Consider the following 18,137-nt stretch of genomic DNA (forward strand, 5'->3'; position numbering starts at 1 on the left):
ATAACCGAACCACATTGTCTGAAGGCTTCTTGTGATCTAGTTTATTCAGATTAAACAGTTGCATTTGCCATCCATTGACACATTATTGAAAATACCTGCCCTGGTTTTCTTTGCTGGTGCTGCAAATAATATATCAAAATGGATATGTATGTGTGTATGTATGTATTTGTATATACATGAACATATATGAAAGAGAGAGGCAGAGAGATTAGTCCATTCAGGTGAAGCACTTGCTTGTCGTTTACCTACAACCAATCATGGAGTGGCTATGTCTATCATTGGCTCTGTTTCCACCAACATCTGGTCTCCCTGTATTCTGCCCCACCAACCGCTGCTGCTGTTTACCCCAAAACGATGATGCCGCTGTATCCATTTTCCGCAAATGGGTGCCTCCCAGATGTTGTTGGATTGCCAGGTCCCAGCAGCCATCTCGTCCAGTGTTTTGGGAAGGGAGGGAGTTGCAGTCTAGCAACATCTGGAGGTCTGCGTCATGTACTGACCAGATTGTGCCTCTGCAGCTTCTCTTCTCCCTAACAAACACAGCAGTCAGCTCGGATACCAAATGTAACACATTGTCCCGAAGTGCAAATTGGCATCCGCAGGACTCAATGCACAGCTGGGGAGCTTGAAGGAACATGGGAAGCTGCCGTATACTGAGCCAGACCATTCTGCCATACAAGTTAGTCCCATCCACACTGATTGGCAGTGGCTGTCCAGGGTTTCAGACGGGGGTCCTTCCCAGGCTTACCTGAAGATGCCGGCGATCGAACCTGGGACCTTCTGCATGCCAAGCAGATGTTCTGCCCTCTAGTTGTGGCGCCTCCCTAATTCCATCATATATTTTCTGGGTTGTAGCCTACTCGGAGTAGGCACATGGAAGTCTATAGACATCAGCAACGTAGGCCCATTAATTTTGGCAGGTCTACTCTGAGTAGGACTGAACTGGCAAGAACCCTCAGAGCAGGTGTGGGAAACCTTTGGGACTCCCGGAGGCTGCTGAACTACAACTCCCAACACCCACAGCAAGCATGGCCCAAGGGGAGTTGCTCTTCACCAACCTCTGGAGGGCCAAAGGTTCTGCGTTTGGATTTATTTGCTATAAGATGAGGCGCTAACATCCCCCCACCTTTTTTTTAAAAGAAAGAAAGATCTGAAACATGGGCATTGTACCCCACTTTTTAAGTTCCTGAAAAAGGGGAGTGGAGGGAGGGGGTGGGAAAAGCACTTTCGACTCATTTTAAAAAATAACACTTCAGTGAAGAAAATGCCTTTTTATGGGTCACGTGGGAGAGTTAACACCAGGATTGATGGCATCAATCATAGCCTGTGTCATGCTTTCGAAGATGCTAATTAATAGAGTTCTCCTTCCCAACCCCCTCATCTCCCCTTGCTCACCCACCCACCTTTTTCTTTTTCTTTTTTGCTAAAGACTTTGTGGATTCTTGTCACTAAAAAAAAAACGAACCTCAAATTTTAAAAACCAAAACCCTTCCCCTCCCTCTCCCTTTAATAAGAACAGCTGACAAGTAACATGGCTGCCCAGACAGTCCCCGGGTTCTTTAAATACTAATTTATAAGATATACCTTGCTTTAAAAAACAAAACAAAAACAGAAAACCCCTCTCCCCCCTCCTCTGCCCCTCCTCCTTCCTTCCTTCCTTCCTTCCTTTCTCTCTCTCTCTCTTTTTGCGGTGTGATTGTAAGTAACGCTTGCCTTAAGAATCTCATTATTTGAACACGGAGCCATATTTCCTCTGAGAATTCTGGAGTAGCTTTGAGCCGGGGCTGTTCATTTCTCAAGTAATCATGCCGGCATGATGGAGAGAGAAAATGGCAGCTGTTCGCAGCTCAGGCCTTCAATTTTCTTCAGAGTCCAGTCACTCAAGTGTGTAATTACATGGGGGTGCCGGGGAGGCGTTAGGCCTTGTCAAAGAACCCGTTTGAGGCTTTTTCGCCCGCCGCCTTTGCCAATCAGGGCAGGCCAGAGCCAATGAGAGTGCCGCCGCGCTGCTTTGTTTTCTTGTTGTCATTCGCTTGACGATTTCTTCTTGCGAGGAGGAAGGGTGTTTAAACTTCTCTCCTTGGTCCCAAACACCCACCCTCCCTCCCTCCTTTTTTCACCTGGATCACACCTGTGTTGAGTTGAGGAATTTAAAAAAACGGGAAGGGACTTATTGCCTCCCTCCCTGATTGAGAAACAGGCCCTATAACAAGAGCCCCACTCTGGACCAGAACAAGGTCCCGTCTCCCCACCCCAACCCCAGATCCAGCATTTGCTGCTTCTCTTTCCTACAGTCGCCAGCCCAGGTGCCTTTCTGGGAAGCCTGCAAATAGGCCCACGTCGTGGTGGCCTGCAGCATATGCTAGGCAGAGGTCAAAACGGAAGCCCGCAAATAGGGTTGCCAAGGCCTGCTTCCAAAAAAATCGTGGACAAGCGGGGGGGGGGGGTTAAAATTAAATTAAATTATATATTTTCTTACAAACATTTAAACACGTATTGAAATACCATTTCATCATAAATAGCTTTTGAATAAAAAAAGTCCACTATTTTGTGAAAAAACATAGTGAACATAATGTGAAAAAAGTGGACTGTCCACTCAAATAGTGGACACCTGGCAACCCTACCCGCAAAAAATTAAAATGCAATTTTTTTTTGCCAGCCACCATTCCAGGGGTGCTGAGCATGCTCAGTCCTCATTTTGAGGATGTTCTCCCCCGACACCCTCTGCAGATCTTTGAGTTCCCCTGTTTCCTCCTCTACTTCTGTTTTATTTTGATCTGAAAAAAGCGCTAAATGCTTTATTCATTTGTTTAATGTCTTTTCTTTTGACCCACCTTTATGTTACAAAAACCACCCCCACAACTCCAAGGCAGCAGCACAATAAATAAACAAACGTTAAAACATAAAATATTTTAATTAATGACATTTTAAAAAAATTAATAGTAATCTGTTCACTGTCAACGGCTTGGGCATATCCTTGTGTGTTTACGGAAGGGGCAGTTTCCATAAGAAGGATTGGAAAACTCCTTCCATTGCAGCTATTAAGCTCTTTCACTTGAGGGCTGTTGCTGTTGTTTTTTGAACCCTTCTCCTCTTTTTCCTGCCTTCCGCAACCCTCCCTGCTCTTTCCGTGTCTGCGGCACTTGGGCAAAACGTTTGCAAATCACTTTCCCCATATTTCTCCCCTCCTCCTCTCCAGGACCAGCTGTGCGGACGAGATCCGACCTTGACGGACGAGCTCATTAACATCTTGACGGAGCTGACCCAGCTCAGCAAGACCACCAATGCCAAGGTCGCCCTGCGGGCCCGCCAGGTACCAAGCTGTTCTTTCCATGCTGGGGGCTGGATATGGGTGGGGGTGGGGCCTCATGTTTGCTTCTCAGTGCAGGATCAGAATCCCCTTTTCGTCCTCTTTTCTGCACCCATAGGAGCCTAGGAAGCTGCCTTGTACAAAACATTGGTCCATCTAACTCAGCACTGTCTACCCTGACTCGCAGCGGCTCTCCAGGATTTTAGGCAGGGGATACTCCTGGCCCCACCTGAGGATGCCAAGGGTCAAACCTAGGGCCTTCTGCTTGCCAATCCAGTTCACTACCCACTGAGCCCTTTCCCAGTAACCCAATCTTCAGGATAACCAGAAGCAGGGATGAGGGAGCCTTTCTCTGCTTTGGGACTATATCCTCCCATGAAAGAGCTTCTGGGGGTGTGTGGCTGCATGCCAGCAGTGCATGGGGCCGTAGCCAGTGAATATGATACTTTCCTTCCTAAGGAGGGCTATGTTCCAGGCATAGAAAGCAGAGTTTCCCTCCCTGCTTTGCTGGCTTCTGAAGATGCACCCGGTTAACGCTGGCATTCCCTTCTTTCTCTCAAACCAAGTTCCCCCCCTTTTTAATTGCTGCGACGTTTCTAATGGGATTCTTTTAGCGTGCATTTTAATTATGGGTGTTTAATGTTTGGCTGGTTTTTGTATTTTGCGAACCGCTTAGAAATTGATTTTGGCATTAAGTGCCATTAATTAATTAATTAATTAATTGCCGAAGGGTATGCACGCTGACGTACACCCACACGACCCTTCCAGGCAGGGAAGAGGCATCCTTGCAGTTCCAAGGACAGGTTCTAGCTGGCCGGAAGCACTCTGTGGAGCCACAGAGCAGGGCTGGGGAGGGGCAATGTCCTAAGGCGTTTCAAGGGCCAGATAGGGAGGCCTGGGGGCCACATCTGGCTCCCAGGCCTGAGTTCCACCCCTTACCCTAAATCAGGGGTCGGCAAGGTCTACCTCGCCTGGGCCGGTTCACTCCTGCAGAGATCGCTCAGTGGGCTGGATCACACCTGTGGTTTAGCGCAGCACACGGGGACTCGCTGAGCGGGCGGCTTGGTTCAGGGGCGGCTTGTGGGTCGTTTAAACAACCCCCGTGGTCCGCTTGTGGCCCATGGGCCTTAGGTTGCCGACCCCTGCCCTAAATAACAAGTTGCATGTTAATCAGTTTATCTGATCTCTTTGTTCAGGGGCAGCCTGCCCCGTTGTGCCAGCGACACCTGGAGGGCACCCGGTTGGGGAAAGGGTGCAGTGAGGGTGCCAGTTCTCAGCACCCCCAACCCAAATATCTCAAAGTGATGTCATGAGGTCAGGACTTGAGGTATCATGGGGCTGCCACACAGCCACAAGACTCAGCAGTTAAAAAAAAATCTTTAAAAAACCCGGAGCAAGAATATTTCCCCTCCCACCCGTGTTCTCCCAAGAAATTTGGAGAAATGTTGGAAGTAGGGAGGGCGAAGCATCTGTTTTCCAGAACGGTGTGTAAATGCCTTTTAAAAGTGAGCTTTTAAAATAAACACGGTGAACAGTCATCTCCACTGTTGCAAAACTCCTTGACTTGAGAGCCAACAGTGGTGTAGTGGTTAAGAGCGGTGGACTCGTAATCTGGGGAACCGGGTTCGCGTCTCCGCTCCTCCACATACAGCTGCTGGGTGCCTTGGGCTAGTCACACTTCTCTGAAGTCTCTCAGCCCCACTCACCTCACAGAGTGTTTGTTGTGGGGGAGAAAGGGAAAGGAGAATGTTAGCCGCTTTGAGACTCCTTCAGGGTAGTGATAAAGCGGGATATCAAATCCAAACTCTTCTTCTTTGGGCCTTGAGAGGCACTAAGGGGATGGTCCCGAGTTTAAAGCTGCTGCCCCGAAGCCCTGCGGATGGGCCACCAAACCTGCTTCTCAGGGCCAAGGCCTGGGACTTGGCAACACCACTTGCCAGGATGTGTTGTCAGCCTTCCATGTGCTCAGATGCCGACAGGCAACCTTAGGACAGTGTATTGAGAAACCCTGGTGGTGGTGATGGTGGGGAATGGGTTAGAGGAGGGAAGGCAAGTCTGCTACTGCCCGCTTGGTTCCAGATACTGTTAATCAGCAAAGTCCCATCGCTTCCTTAAGAAAAGCACCTAATGCAGCTCTAGCGTAGCTCCCAAGAGCATCATACTGTGCACTCTGCAAGGCTACAGTTTCTTGAAAAGCAAGAGTGGAGTGGCAGCAGCCAAGCAGCTCCTTTCTCAGCAGGATTTGGATTGGTGGCATTGGGTTTGTCCGGCACGGCTGAGAACCAGAAGGCAGGAGGCCTTGCGCTCTTTGGCCTTCTGCTGGCACCTAAGGCTCAACCCAGGCACATATCTGGAGGGGCAGGAAAGGGAACCACAGGTGGAAAGAGCCACCCCTCTCCTGTTTCCAGATCCTGTGTCAGGACTGTGGTTGCAAACAGGACGTCGTGGTACCTTTCCCCCCTGTTCCTCCGGCTCAGTGCCCCATTTGCCTGCTGCTGTTGAACACCCAAATTGGAAAAGGGAAAACAAAAACAGCCAAGCTGCATTTGGCCTGGGATCCTTGGAACAAAGAGGAAATTCGCTGATATGCGTCGCGACAACGAAGGAGCAGCGGTATCTCTTGAGCGTCTCTCCAGGGATTGATGGAAATCACCTGCCCCTTTTTTTCTAAAGGCCTGAAATAAAACTCTTATTTTGTGTGTCCCCCACACCTCCCCCCTCAATCCTCCCCCCTTACCAAGGTTATCTACCTTGGGTTCCAATTTAAATACCAGATGCACACCTGGAGAGTTCTCTCTTCAAGCCCATCTCCGTCACTAGTGGCTTTTCTGTATAATTAAAGTAGTGGGAGAGAGGGGAAAAGACCAAACAGGATCTAATTACCTCACAAGAATTCTCTGCCCCCGGAAGCTTCTCTCTCTCTCCCTCTCCCGGCTCCTTTGCTCCCTTCTTCCACACTCTCCCCAATTTCCATTCAAAAAAGTCTTCCAGCAGGGAGGCTTGCTCTTAAAAAAAAAAAAAATCTTTTAAGTGAGGGAAGTGAATCTCTGCTTCCTTTCCTTTCTCTTAATTCCAGTGCATGAGCATTGAAAGTGAGCGGGCGTTTGAAGCCGCTCTGTGACCTTTTCTGTCTTCTGCCGGATTGCTATCCTCGCCCTTGAACTATTCAGAGTCACTGAACCCCTCAGTGGCACACTGGGGACTCCACCGCCGCTGCTCTGGCGGATGTCTTTATCATGCTGCCGTTGGCATCGCGGTGGAGTTTTCCTTCTGCCGCCGCCCCTGTCCTTTTTTTCCCTTGCTGGCTTTGGGCTTCTAAAGCAGCTCCCCCCACCTGGGGCTCCGTTGTCCAAAACAAGAGCCTGTATTCCTCGTGTTTTAGGAAGCCCTTCCTTGGAATGCGTGAGAAATCAGAAGCTTGGCAGGGTAGAATTTGGTCTGCTAAGGCTGCAAAGCAATGTAAACGTGCTTGCCCTGGGAGTAGGCCCCACCGAAAACAGCTGGACTCTTTTCTGGCCAAGCTTGGATGAGGATATAAATTTATTATTTACACCCTGCCCATCTGGCTGGGTTTCCCCAACCACTTGGGTGGCTCCCAGCAGAATATTAATAATAAAAAAGCGATCAAACATTAAAATCTTCCCTAAACAGGGCTACCTTCCGATGTCTTCTAAAAGTCAGATAGTTGTTTATTTCCTTGACATCTGAAGGGATGGCGTTCCACAGGGCGGGCGCCACTACCGAGAAGGCCCTATGCCTGGTTCCCTGTAAGCTCACTTCTCGCAGGGAGGGAACCGCCAGAAGGCCCTCGGAGCTGAACCTCAGTGTCCGGGCAGAACGATGGGGATGGAGACACTCTTTCAGGTATACTGGGCCGAGACCGTTAAAGGTCAGCACCAACACTCTGAATTGTGCTGGGAACGTACTGGGAGCCAATGCAGGTCTTTCAGGACCAGCGTTATATGGTCAAGGCAGCTGCTCCCAGTCACTAGTCCAGCTACTGCATTCTGGATTAGTTGTAGTTTCCGGGTCACCTTCAAAGGTAGCCCCACATAGAACGCATTGCAGTAGTCCAATTAACGAAGGTTATTTTTTTATTGCTGGTGCTGAGATCTGGAGGCATGCCTTGCTGGATCAAATTACTTCATTGAAATAAAGTAATACCCTGCTAGATCAAATTGAGGGTGGCTGAACAGAAGTCTCTGTGATCACCAGAGGCACTGCAAAAAGACCTCTGGGGTATACCAGTTCTCTCCATAGGGGCTCCTATTCCTGCTATCACAGATAGGAGAGTTACAGGTAGGTAGCTGTGTTGGTCTTCCGTAGTCGAAACAAAATAATTCCCCCCCTTCCAGTAGCACCTTAGAGACCAACTAAGTTTGTTATTGGTATGAGCTTTCGTGTGCATGCACACTTCTTCAGATACCAAAAGAAGTGTGCATGCACATGAAAGCTCATACCAAGAACAAGCTTAATTGGTCTCTAAGGTGCTACTGGAAGGGAATTTTTTTATTTTGTTTCAACAGATAGGAGAGAGAGAGAACAAAAACAAGTTGTTGCAGCATGAAGTGCCCCTGTTTTAGGTTTCCAGCTAGCCATTTCCGGGATACTCCATTCCATTCCCTTCTCTTTCCAACAGTGGGCTGTACCCACCTCAGTTCTACTCAGGGTAAAGGAAGGGCTATAGCTCAGTGGCAAAGCAAATGCCTTGCTGCTCTGCATGCAGAAGATGCCCGGTTCAGTCCCTCATGGCATCTCCAGGCAGTACTGGGAAAGATCCCTGCCTAAAATCCTGGAGAGCCACTGCCAGTCAGGATAGAGATAGAGGGGCAATGGTCTGACCCTATATAAAGCAGCTTCCTATGCCCCTATTTAAACCTCTGAATTCAGAGCCATGAGGACTAGAACCTTGCTTTAGAAGGGTGGAGCATTTGTTTTGCATGTAGGAGGTCGCAGGTTCAGACCCCAGTGGCACACCATGGCCAGTCTGTATGGGCAGGTCTAAGCTGGCTTGACCTGTGTTCCTAGTTCACTGGGTGATTTGCAGGAGATCTGCAAAACTTTCTGACTTGCAGCTTGTGGTTTTTTTTAAAAAAAAATATTATTAACAATAGCGATAGCGAGACGGCTTCTTCCTCTGCTTAAATTTGGCTGCTGAAATAGAAGAGAGCTAACCAGAAATGTCCTTTTGTGTGAACGAACTGTTGAGATCAGTTTTAGTTCTTGGTACAGTGGTACCTCAGGTTACAAACACCTTGGGTTACAAACACTTCAGGTTACAGACTCCGCTAACCCAGAAGTAGTACCTTGGGTTAAGAACTTTACCTCAGGATGAGAACAGAAATCGTGAGGTGGTGGCAGTGGGAGGCCCCATTAGCTAAAGTGGTACCTCAGGTTAAGAACGGACCTCCAGAACGAATTAAGTTTGTAACCAGAGGTACCACTGTACTGGAAACAAATGCCTAGATTCAGCATGCGCTCAGCTTAGGCATGGGTGAATATGCCAATTTTTGGTTTCTCTCATTTGGTTTCTAATTTTTCCAGTCATTAAGTTCAGTTCTCCACATTTCCATGTCAATTCACAAATCCCCATCTTAAAAATAAGTCCTTGTTAAAATTAATCAGAATTTTAGTGCAGAATTTCTCTAGAAACGCACATTCTTATACGCAGTTTTGCCTAAGAGAAACACATTTTCGCAAAGTGTCTTTCCGTATGTTACTTGCACAGTTATATGCATTTTTACGCACACTTTAACCAGGTATATGCTTTTTCATACACATTGCTTGGCTGGAGAACTGTGTTGCAAAATTTGGCAAAGTGAAGATTTCGAAGGCTGCCTGTGCTTTGGTTTGCGAATTGTTTCAAAGAGTGTAGACATAAGTTGGTCCCCTTCTACATGTGAACTGAAACGAATTTCTCCCTCCCCCACCTGTAGCCCAGAGACAACCTGTTCTTTATTTTTTTTGCACCTGGTTATGCTTGGTTGATCCAGGAATTCTGTTTTGAAACAAAGGAGAAAAGGCAGTAAATCCCACCAGCCTGGAATCTACGAAACCTCGCTGCAGAGTATCGCTCTGTCTCTTACCACTGGCTTGAAAAACATGCTGCGGTCTACTCTACTTTTTACTTGCTGAAACTGACAGCAAGTCCATGGTGCCCACCCCCCTCCCAGTAGCCTGTCGCCCTTGCTTTCCAATTAACAGCTCCCCCTGCTCAGCCCGGCCAGGCTGACCATCTTTCCAGTGCAAAATCGCAAAGCCTGATGAAACCAGGGCTCCAAACATGTTGCTGTACGTGATCTGATGCACTTGCCCAGATGGTGTGAGCACGTGCAACTGACTCATAGAGCAAGAGGATCACCCTGGCTTGTCTTTCAAAGCTTTCTGGCAGGGGTGTACCCACTGTCTTCATAACTTCCGGTCAGTTATGAAGCTCTTTGCTTCGGTTTGGAATAAGTTCCCCTTAAGTGCAGGGATGGACCGGATCTTGAATCTGAGTTTGAAGTCCAACTTTTTAACCTTCCGGGCAGTCTTTAAACGCACCCCCCTGGTCTTCTTATCTCTCTAGGTCCTCATCGCTTCCCACTTGCCCTCTTACGAGCTACGACATAACCAGGTGGAGTCCATCTTCCTCTCGGCCATCGATATGTACGGGCACCAGTTCTGTATAGAGAATTTGCAGGTATGGGCTTCAATTTTGCAGTAAAAAAAAGTCTTGCTTTCAGAGTGTGGAAGGGTAAGAGTGGACCATCCTTGAAGGAGCTGACCCCTCGAGCATCGCTCCTGTCTGGAAGAAGGCAGGCTCAGAACACAGACTCAGGCAGAGATGTTATGAGGGTAGGCAAGTCTGGTGTCTCTTGAATGATCCAGGCCCATCTGATGAGAAGATGGGAATGAATGACCCGCCCCCAGCAAAGGGTGATTGGGAGGAGGCAAGTGCAGACTAGGGAGTCATACAGAGAAGCGACAGGCAGGCTCCTCTGTAGATGGACCGCATGGTTTTTTTTTAATGCAGCATCTTTGCATTGTGAGTGACTTGCATGACGCAACTGGTACCCAGTGCAGACCTAAAGAGCAAAATGGCTCAGTCCTGCAGATAAAGCTTGATTAGGAGCCAAGGCTTGAGTTGGTTACCATACAGAGACATGGCAGGCTGCTCATCTGTGGATGAACACTCTGGACCAGGGTTTCCCAAACTTGGGTGTCCAGCTGTTTTTGGACTACAATTTCCATCATTCCTGACCACTGGTCCCAGGGCCGGATTAGCTTGGATGAGGCCCTAAGCTACTGAAGGTAATGGGGCCCTTTATATGTCCAGCTGTCCTTTCTCAACAACAAATTGTCACTGTTTTTTTGTGTTGATTATATGCTATATGGTAATTTATGGACCTAATAGGTATCTAGAGCCATTTGCACATAACAAAATAAGCATTTTATCAAAGTAATTGTTGAACTGAAATACAATTAAGAAGAAGTATATTAATAGTGAAATACAATTAAGAAGAAGTATATTAATAATGAAATAATTATTAAGCTCTAACTTAAAATGATTTTTTATTCATAACAAACTTAATAATGCAAACACATTATTTTTTGCCTTCAAATTTTTTTGGGGGCCCCAAGAGAGTGGGGTCCTAAGCTGTAGCTTGTTTAGCTTATACCTAAATCCGGCACTGACTGGTCCTGTTAGCTAGGGTTGGTGAGAGTTGTAGTCCAAACACAGCTGGAGACCGAAGTTTGGGAAACCCTGCTCTGGACTAACAAATGCCTTTAATGATTGATTGACTCTGGTTTGGAAGATATTGCTTTAATGAAAGCAGTGTTGCAGATGACTGCTCCAAAATTACTAGCCCTCAAGGCTTTTTACTAGTCTGGTGGCTGGCAGGACTGGGGCAGGCGAGCCGGGAGGCAGCTACAAGCACTCAGTGCATTTCTGTGGAAGAGAAGAAGGTCCTGATTCTCACAGCCCCCTTGACTTCCATGATGTCTGCAGAGGAAAGAATGGAGCACTCCATCTTGCCTCAGGCAGCCCATTCACTCACCTACATTGCAGTGGCTGCCAGGCAAGCATGTGTTAAATGGGGTTTGAGGGAGGGGAGACGTTTTGCACCCAAATTTTTGCTTTTTCCTGTTATACCATGTGTTGGACCTTGTCTTAGTTTTGAGGGAGGGGAAAAGGGTAACGAATGTCCGAGATTTTAGAAAAACCTGCTTCTCCTGTCTGATTCCCTTCCCTATGTCTAGAAACTCATTCTTTCGGAGACATCCATCTTCGATGTACTACCAAACTTCTTCTATCACAGTAACCAGGTAGTGAGGATGGCTGCTTTAGAGGTAGGTTTCTCCTCATTTTAAAACAATTTAAACAAATGTGTCCCTCCCCCCCCTTCTGTTTCTCTTTGATGATGTTGATCTTCAATCCTTGCCCACTCCAGCATCTAGCACTTTAGAAAGGGCCGTGTCATCTTCTGGGTAGGGCTAGAGGCAAAAGTGGACAGAGGAATCACTGTCAGTTCTACCTGTTTACAGTAGGCTAGTTTCTACACTCACTCACTCATCCCTCTGTATCCTCCATCCAGGCAAGCAAGAGGAGTTATTCAAGGGCACATTCCACCTAGGCAAAAGGACTCAAGTAGTGTGGGAATCAGGGTTGGTGAGAGGTGTGGCCTGGGGGAGGGGTGTGGCCTAGAGAGAGTCCCAAGGGCCATACAGAAAGGCTTGGAGGGGCACATTCAGATCCCAGGCCTAAGGTTTTGCACCCCTGATTTGTGTGTGTGTGTGTGTGTGTGTGTGTGTGTGTGTGAATCTCTCTATTCCAAATAAAATTCTACTGCAACTTGTTACATCATGTGACCAGCATTGCGTTATTGCACAAAAAGTAAAATAAGAGGCATGCATTTCCTAATTTTGCTTAACTGGTTTTGCTCTGCTTCGTTATGGCTGGGGATTGCGGGGTGGGGGGGTGGGAATGGCATTGCCAAGGCTCGACTCCCTAGAAATCCCTCTTTAAGGTTGGTTCTGGTGCCCGTCAGGCGTGGAGGGACTTTGCTTTAAATGGCCACGTGGCTTTAACTCTCCGTGATAATCCTCTCCTCCTCCTCCTCCTCCTCCATCCGAGGTGTATGTTCGAAGGGCATACATCGCCTACGAGCTCAACAGCGTCCAGCACCGCCAGCTGAAAGACAACACTTGTGTGGTGGAGTTCCAGTTCATGCTGCCCACTTCCCATCCAAACAGGTTAGACCTGACTCGCATGTACCACCGAGGCAATTTGGAGTGGAGGGAGGGCAGTTTTGGGTTGGGTGTTTTTTTTGGGGGGGGGCTGTATATTGGTGGGGGAATCAGGAGTTTGAGACATGTTAGAAAACTGTCCAACGTGTTGGAAAATTGGGGCACCTATAACACCAGAGAAGCCAAGAATGTGAACCATGAGCTATTTTGCAAGATGGAGGGCAGCATGTTGGGCCGGTCCATATGTCGGGCATGGGGTACCAGTGACCCTGCAGGTGCATGTTGTGGACTCCAACTCCCATCAGCCCCAGCCAGCATGGCCGATAGCTGGGGATGGTGGGAGTTGGAGTCCAGCAGCATTTGGAGGCTGCAGGGTTCCCCAGCATACATTAAAGTACTAATGTGTTTTTCTAAATATTTCCATGTGAGGGTCCATTTTTGTGTAGTATTGGGACAATCTGTTTCAACATTGGTGCAAACACAACCCACTTCCATGTGCAGGCTTTAGGTGCTAGCAGCAATATCTACGTGGCTAGCCCTTGGCAGAATAAACGTTCAACCTGCTCCATTTCCCAGCTAGTGGTTTTCTGAAACGTTCCTTCTCCTATTCTCCTCTTAGAAGTCTGTAGGGATTGTAGTACAGCCCCCCCCTCACCTCCCCAAATTGGGGTGAAGACAGGAGTAAGGTAAAAACAGGGATCACGATGAATTCTCAAACTTCGGTTTGATCCTGGCATTTCAACTTAATGCCAATGAGTTTTTAGGAGTCAGGCGGATAAACATTTTCAGCTCTATGGTCTCCTTCCCTCATGGGCAACCACGTGGGTTCTAGTAGTGGGCGGGGCCAGAGGTGAAAGTAGGCGGAGCAATGGGTACCGCTCTCAATCTTTGTACCACAGGCTGCATTCCACCCATGCAAAAGTCCCAATGTTTCTACACGTGCCCAGGCCTCTCTTGCATCCAAACCACAGCGAGATGAATGATCACTGTCCAAGGGCCCATTCCAGCCAGGAAAAAAGGAGGAAGGCACATAGGGGTGTGTGGCCCTGGGGAAAGTCCCAAGGGTTGGATTTGGCCTCTAGCCCTAGAGTTGCCTAACCCCGTCCCAAGGAAAGCTTCATCTGCTCTACATAAAGGCAGAGCAAGGGAACGATGCTTGAAAGAAGTTAAAGGGACACATGCTCCACTTACTTCCTGAACGTTTCCTAGCTGGGTTCAGTGGGGAAGGAAGAGGGGGAGAGTCCTGTCACTCGTTCAAAGCCCTATTAAAATAATGGGGCACGTTTCACTTTATTGGGGGTGGGAAGTGAAGTATTCCTCATTTCTCAGCATCATATCCAGTCCAGAATGCTGTGTGAGGACTGAGAGCACATGAACTGTATCGCTTCATACTGCTAATGTGGGATGTTATTTTTGAATAGCTGCTAAAAAAAAACCAAGTACACCGAAGAGAGAGGTTCTAGACCAGCCTACCCCCTGAGGGGCTAGCTGTCTGCTTGTGGGGATTTATTTTTACACAGAAGTGAGGCTTTTAAAATGACTTTATCCATTGTCCCGCTATCTGAACTGGTCCAGTCCACTCTGCCACCTCTGCCGCATGTATAGCCTGAACCTCACCCACTCCTGGAGTGGGGTCGGTCGGTTTTGTGCCTTGCGAAGAGATTGTTCAGTTGTTTCTGATGAGGGACACAATAGGCTTGTCTGAGTGTGACTTGTCTACCTCTCTGTGTGAGGCTTATCCCCTTCCAGTTTGGAGGTGCACACTCAGAAGAGCGGTCGCTGAGTTTTCACGGAAATTTTGCAAAACCCTCCCAAGGGCAGATAGTTGCTCTTTTCCACATCTTATCTTTTTATTTATTAAATTTAATATACGCCACCCTTCATCTGAAGATCTCAGGGCGGTTCGCAAGATAAACAGTACAGGGTAAAAGCACAAATAAACAGAACAAAAACAAAATTAAAAAATAACACCCTCCCCCCCAACACATTTACAAAGCTGTAGGATTTTAATCAGCCAAAGCCAAAGACTTTTGGGGTGTAAGAGCCTTTGATTTTTAACCGAGGAAAGAAAGGTTTGCACCCACAGCCAGAAGACCGAGAAGCCATATGAAGGCGGATGGAGCAGATTTGAGTCCTGTTCTGGTTGGGAACATACTGGATAGAGGATGTGATGAGCCTGCCTTATCCCTTTCCGCCCACCGGGTGCCACTGTTGATCCATAACCGATCCATGCACACAAAAATAGCCACGGCCCACAAGCCCCCCTCCTTTTTTGGGGTGGGGTGGGGTGGGGAGTGCTATTTTCTTTTTCCTTTGTCTCCCAAATATCCTTTGCCTTTTATTTCATCCTCCTCGTTTTATGTTTGGCGGGATTGGCCGGCGAGGGCCGGTCTCGGTTCATTGAGAATCCATCAGTACATCTCGCGAAACGGGGTCTTTCTCCCACTCTTCCCGCCCCCTCCCTCCCCCCCGTCTCCCTCTCTTCAAAATCTGGGCTCGCTTGAAATGAATGAGCCCTCCAAGCCCAGCTGCACAAAGATCTCTCAGCAATGATATAAATGGGCCATTGAATTTGGTCTCATCTGTTCTCTTCAACTTGATAATATTTGCAAATAATTGCATGCTATTTTGGAGGTCCTTTTCTATAATCCCGGAGCCGTCTTCAGCTATCCACTCCCCCCCCTCCCCCCTGCTTTCCTATCACTGATGTCATCCCCTTTTCCTCCGTTAATCCCCTTCTCTTCGAGAAAGCCTTAGAAATGCCCCACATCCATCTCATGGGCAAAGCTAACGTGGAGAATCAACACCGATTGGCTATAGCCATGAGGTCATAACTCCTGCCAGGTGGAAAGGGGGGAAAGGTCGCCAAAGGTGAGGTGTGGAGAAGGTTGCGCCTCCACTTACGGGTGCAGTGTGCTTCTGAATGCCGGTTGCTGGGAATCACAAGCTGAGAGAGAGAGAGAGTTGTTGTTGTTGTGCTCAGGTCCTGCTTGCAGGTTTCACTTAGGGGCAGCTGGTTGGCCACTGCAAGAACAGGATGCTGGACTGGATGGGCCATTGGCCTGATGTAGCTGCAAAGGGGTGTTAACATTCTTAGGTGTGTTGGTGACCAGAAGGGCAGCCCTGACCCTGAAGGGCCAGGCCGTAAGTCTCCAGAATGCCCTAATTTTAGTTCTGCAACATTTTACCATTTGGGTTCTGCTGTTAGACCATGCAGAGGAGCAAACAGCTGGGTGGGACATGGGAAATCTTATTTAGCCACCTCTCTGCCTTTTGCGATTTCGGCAGATGTTGCTGGCACATTTTCAAGCAGGCATGAGGGTTAGACACTTGATGTTTTTGAGGAAAGTGGGGGGTGGGGAGCTGAAAGACTTCAGATTCAAAATGTGATGAATAACACTTCTTGAAATTTCTTTCCTCTGCTGCTGTAGAATCACCAAATACAAACATGGCTGTTTATAATTGTATCGGTACAGCAGCAGTGAGAGTTTGATGGTTTTCTGGCTTCTGAGGTACCCACACTTTTAAAAATGAAAAACCAATAACCTTTGCAATCATAAGGTCTAGAAACTTATAAATACAAATGAATGCTAAGATTCTCAGAATGCCGGCGGAACATTTGTTTGCAACACTGGACTCTCACTGTGGAATGCAAAACCCTCCTAGTTAGGTGGTTCTTCTTTATTTAAAAAAAGGAAGAACCTGTTTCTCACTGGTGCTGTAGATAATTGATTCTGTTATTTCTCGGAATGAAGCGAAACGGGAAAGTAGAACACAAACACCACATAGCCCTTGCTATACCTGTCCGATTGCAGGGATCTGCGCATAAGTTTCAAATGTCTGGTGCTGTAGAAACATCTTAGCAGAGTTAAGTAGTTGGCAAAACAGCCTGCCTTCCATCAATCACTCGGCTCTTGATACGAAATCAGCCGTGGTGCCTTGTGGCTCTTAAGCTACACGGAAACCTGGAGGGATGAATGGGATTCTTGGGAGTGTATCATTAGGACTCTTGGGGTCCCTGCTCTTTGCAGCCGGGGAGGGACGTTGTGTGCAGGGGCGGGGGGGGGGGGGCGGGGGCAGACACACCGTCAGCGGATGCAGGGAGGCGAGCGCTTCCAGGGACCACCTGTAAATCCCCCATAGTTTTGTGCTGTGGGTTTGATGTTAATTAAGCAGCAGGTAGCCGTAATTTGCCGCCGCTCCCTTGGCTGACCTGCTTGCGAGAGGGCAGCGTTTGGAGGGGGCAGCCGGCGGAATGGAGCCACTGGGATAATGGGATGTAAATTGGACGGCAGTGGCGGACTCAAGTGGGGGCCGAATTCCAAACAAACATTTTCTAGGCGTGCTGAGCCGGAGAAAAAGGGGGGATCCTGAGGAAACGACCCACAGCTCTCCTGGGTTCTTTATGCCCTATGGGTCAGTTTCACTTATGAACCTGGGACTCGAGATCCATTCTCCTGCCCTCAGCTTCTTCCTTTGCCATACCGGGGGGGGGGGGGGAATCAAATGCTGCTGTACCTTACAGGGATGTTTGCTGACAAGAGCTTTATTATGGCATTGGTACACGTTTATCGGGCTCCTTTTTGGCCCAGACATACAAAAGATGTTGCCTTCCTTTTTATAACGGATGGTTTACAATGTGATATAAATAGAAAAACAAAAAAAGGAGGGGGGAGGATAGGGAAAAGAGAGGAAAAATCAGATTAATGATCAACTCCCCCCCCCAGCTCCCCACATATTAGTTGGGGTGCTCTCCTCCCCCTTTTCCTTCTCTTCCCTTTATTAATATTTATTTACTCCCACCTATAGCCATTCCTTTCGGAGCGACTTCCACCCATTAGCAAATCTTTATACATGGCAAAACCTGTCTCTATCCCTGCGCAGCGTTTGCATAGATTAACTTACAGCGTTTGTGTACCCTTGACCCTTTAGCCCCAAAGGCTCTCTGAGTGGCTTACAGAAATGAGGTTTTTTTTAAAAAGGCTGCCCCTGCCCTTGGCCTCACAATCTTAAAATGCACAGCACATGAGGAGAAAGGGAACAGGAGGGAGGAGGGAGGAGGGAAAAGCAAGCTCACGCACAAGTTCTTAAAGTTAGCAGATCTTACAATGAACTTATATAGAGTTCCGCCGGTGCAGTTTCTGAGTGTCCAGCAGCTCATAACTGAAGTCAGTGGTGGCTCTCTCTCTCTCTCTTGCTCTCCCTGGAAGCATAACCGACGGCTAGAGGAGCTGTGTCCAATATTATCCGGGGGGGGGCGCACACAGGACGCCTGAACTATTGGGTGTGAATGGCTTATCTAGCCCAGTATTCTCTCTCTGACTGGTAGTGGCTCCCAAGGTCTCTCACCCCAGTCCCAAACCCTGATAGCTGCTTGAGATAGAGGCACAGGAAGCTGCCTTATCCTGAGCCCGACCTATGGTCCATCTAGCTCAGTATCATTGACTCGGACTGGCAGCAGCTCTCTCAGACTTCAGGCAGGGAGCATTTCCCAGCCGTACCCTGGAGAGGCTGGGGATTGAACCTGGGACCTACTGCATGCCAAGCAGATGCTGTAGCACTGAGCCACAGCCCTTCCACTTTGAGCCTTGGTGGC

At 48.2% G+C, this 18,137-nt stretch overlaps 1 protein-coding gene across 7 annotated transcripts in view; it reads left to right on the top strand.

Moving 5' to 3' along the window:
• Positions 1–18,137, top strand: part of ACACA (acetyl-CoA carboxylase alpha) — a 180,608-nt gene that overhangs the window by 51,716 nt on the left and 110,755 nt on the right. For all 7 annotated transcript variants that reach the window (XM_033171920.1, XM_033171922.1, XM_033171921.1 and 4 more), the window contains 4 exons: positions 3,200–3,313; positions 9,879–9,992; positions 11,555–11,644; positions 12,429–12,547. In XM_033171920.1, coding sequence (XP_033027811.1) covers positions 3,200–3,313; positions 9,879–9,992; positions 11,555–11,644; positions 12,429–12,547 — 437 coding nt within the window. The remainder of the gene's footprint in view (positions 1–3,199; positions 3,314–9,878; positions 9,993–11,554; positions 11,645–12,428; positions 12,548–18,137) is intronic.

The sequence above is a fragment of the Lacerta agilis genome, chromosome 15, assembly GCF_009819535.1.
Source record: "Lacerta agilis isolate rLacAgi1 chromosome 15, rLacAgi1.pri, whole genome shotgun sequence".
Lineage (NCBI taxonomy): Eukaryota > Metazoa > Chordata > Lepidosauria > Squamata > Lacertidae > Lacerta > Lacerta agilis.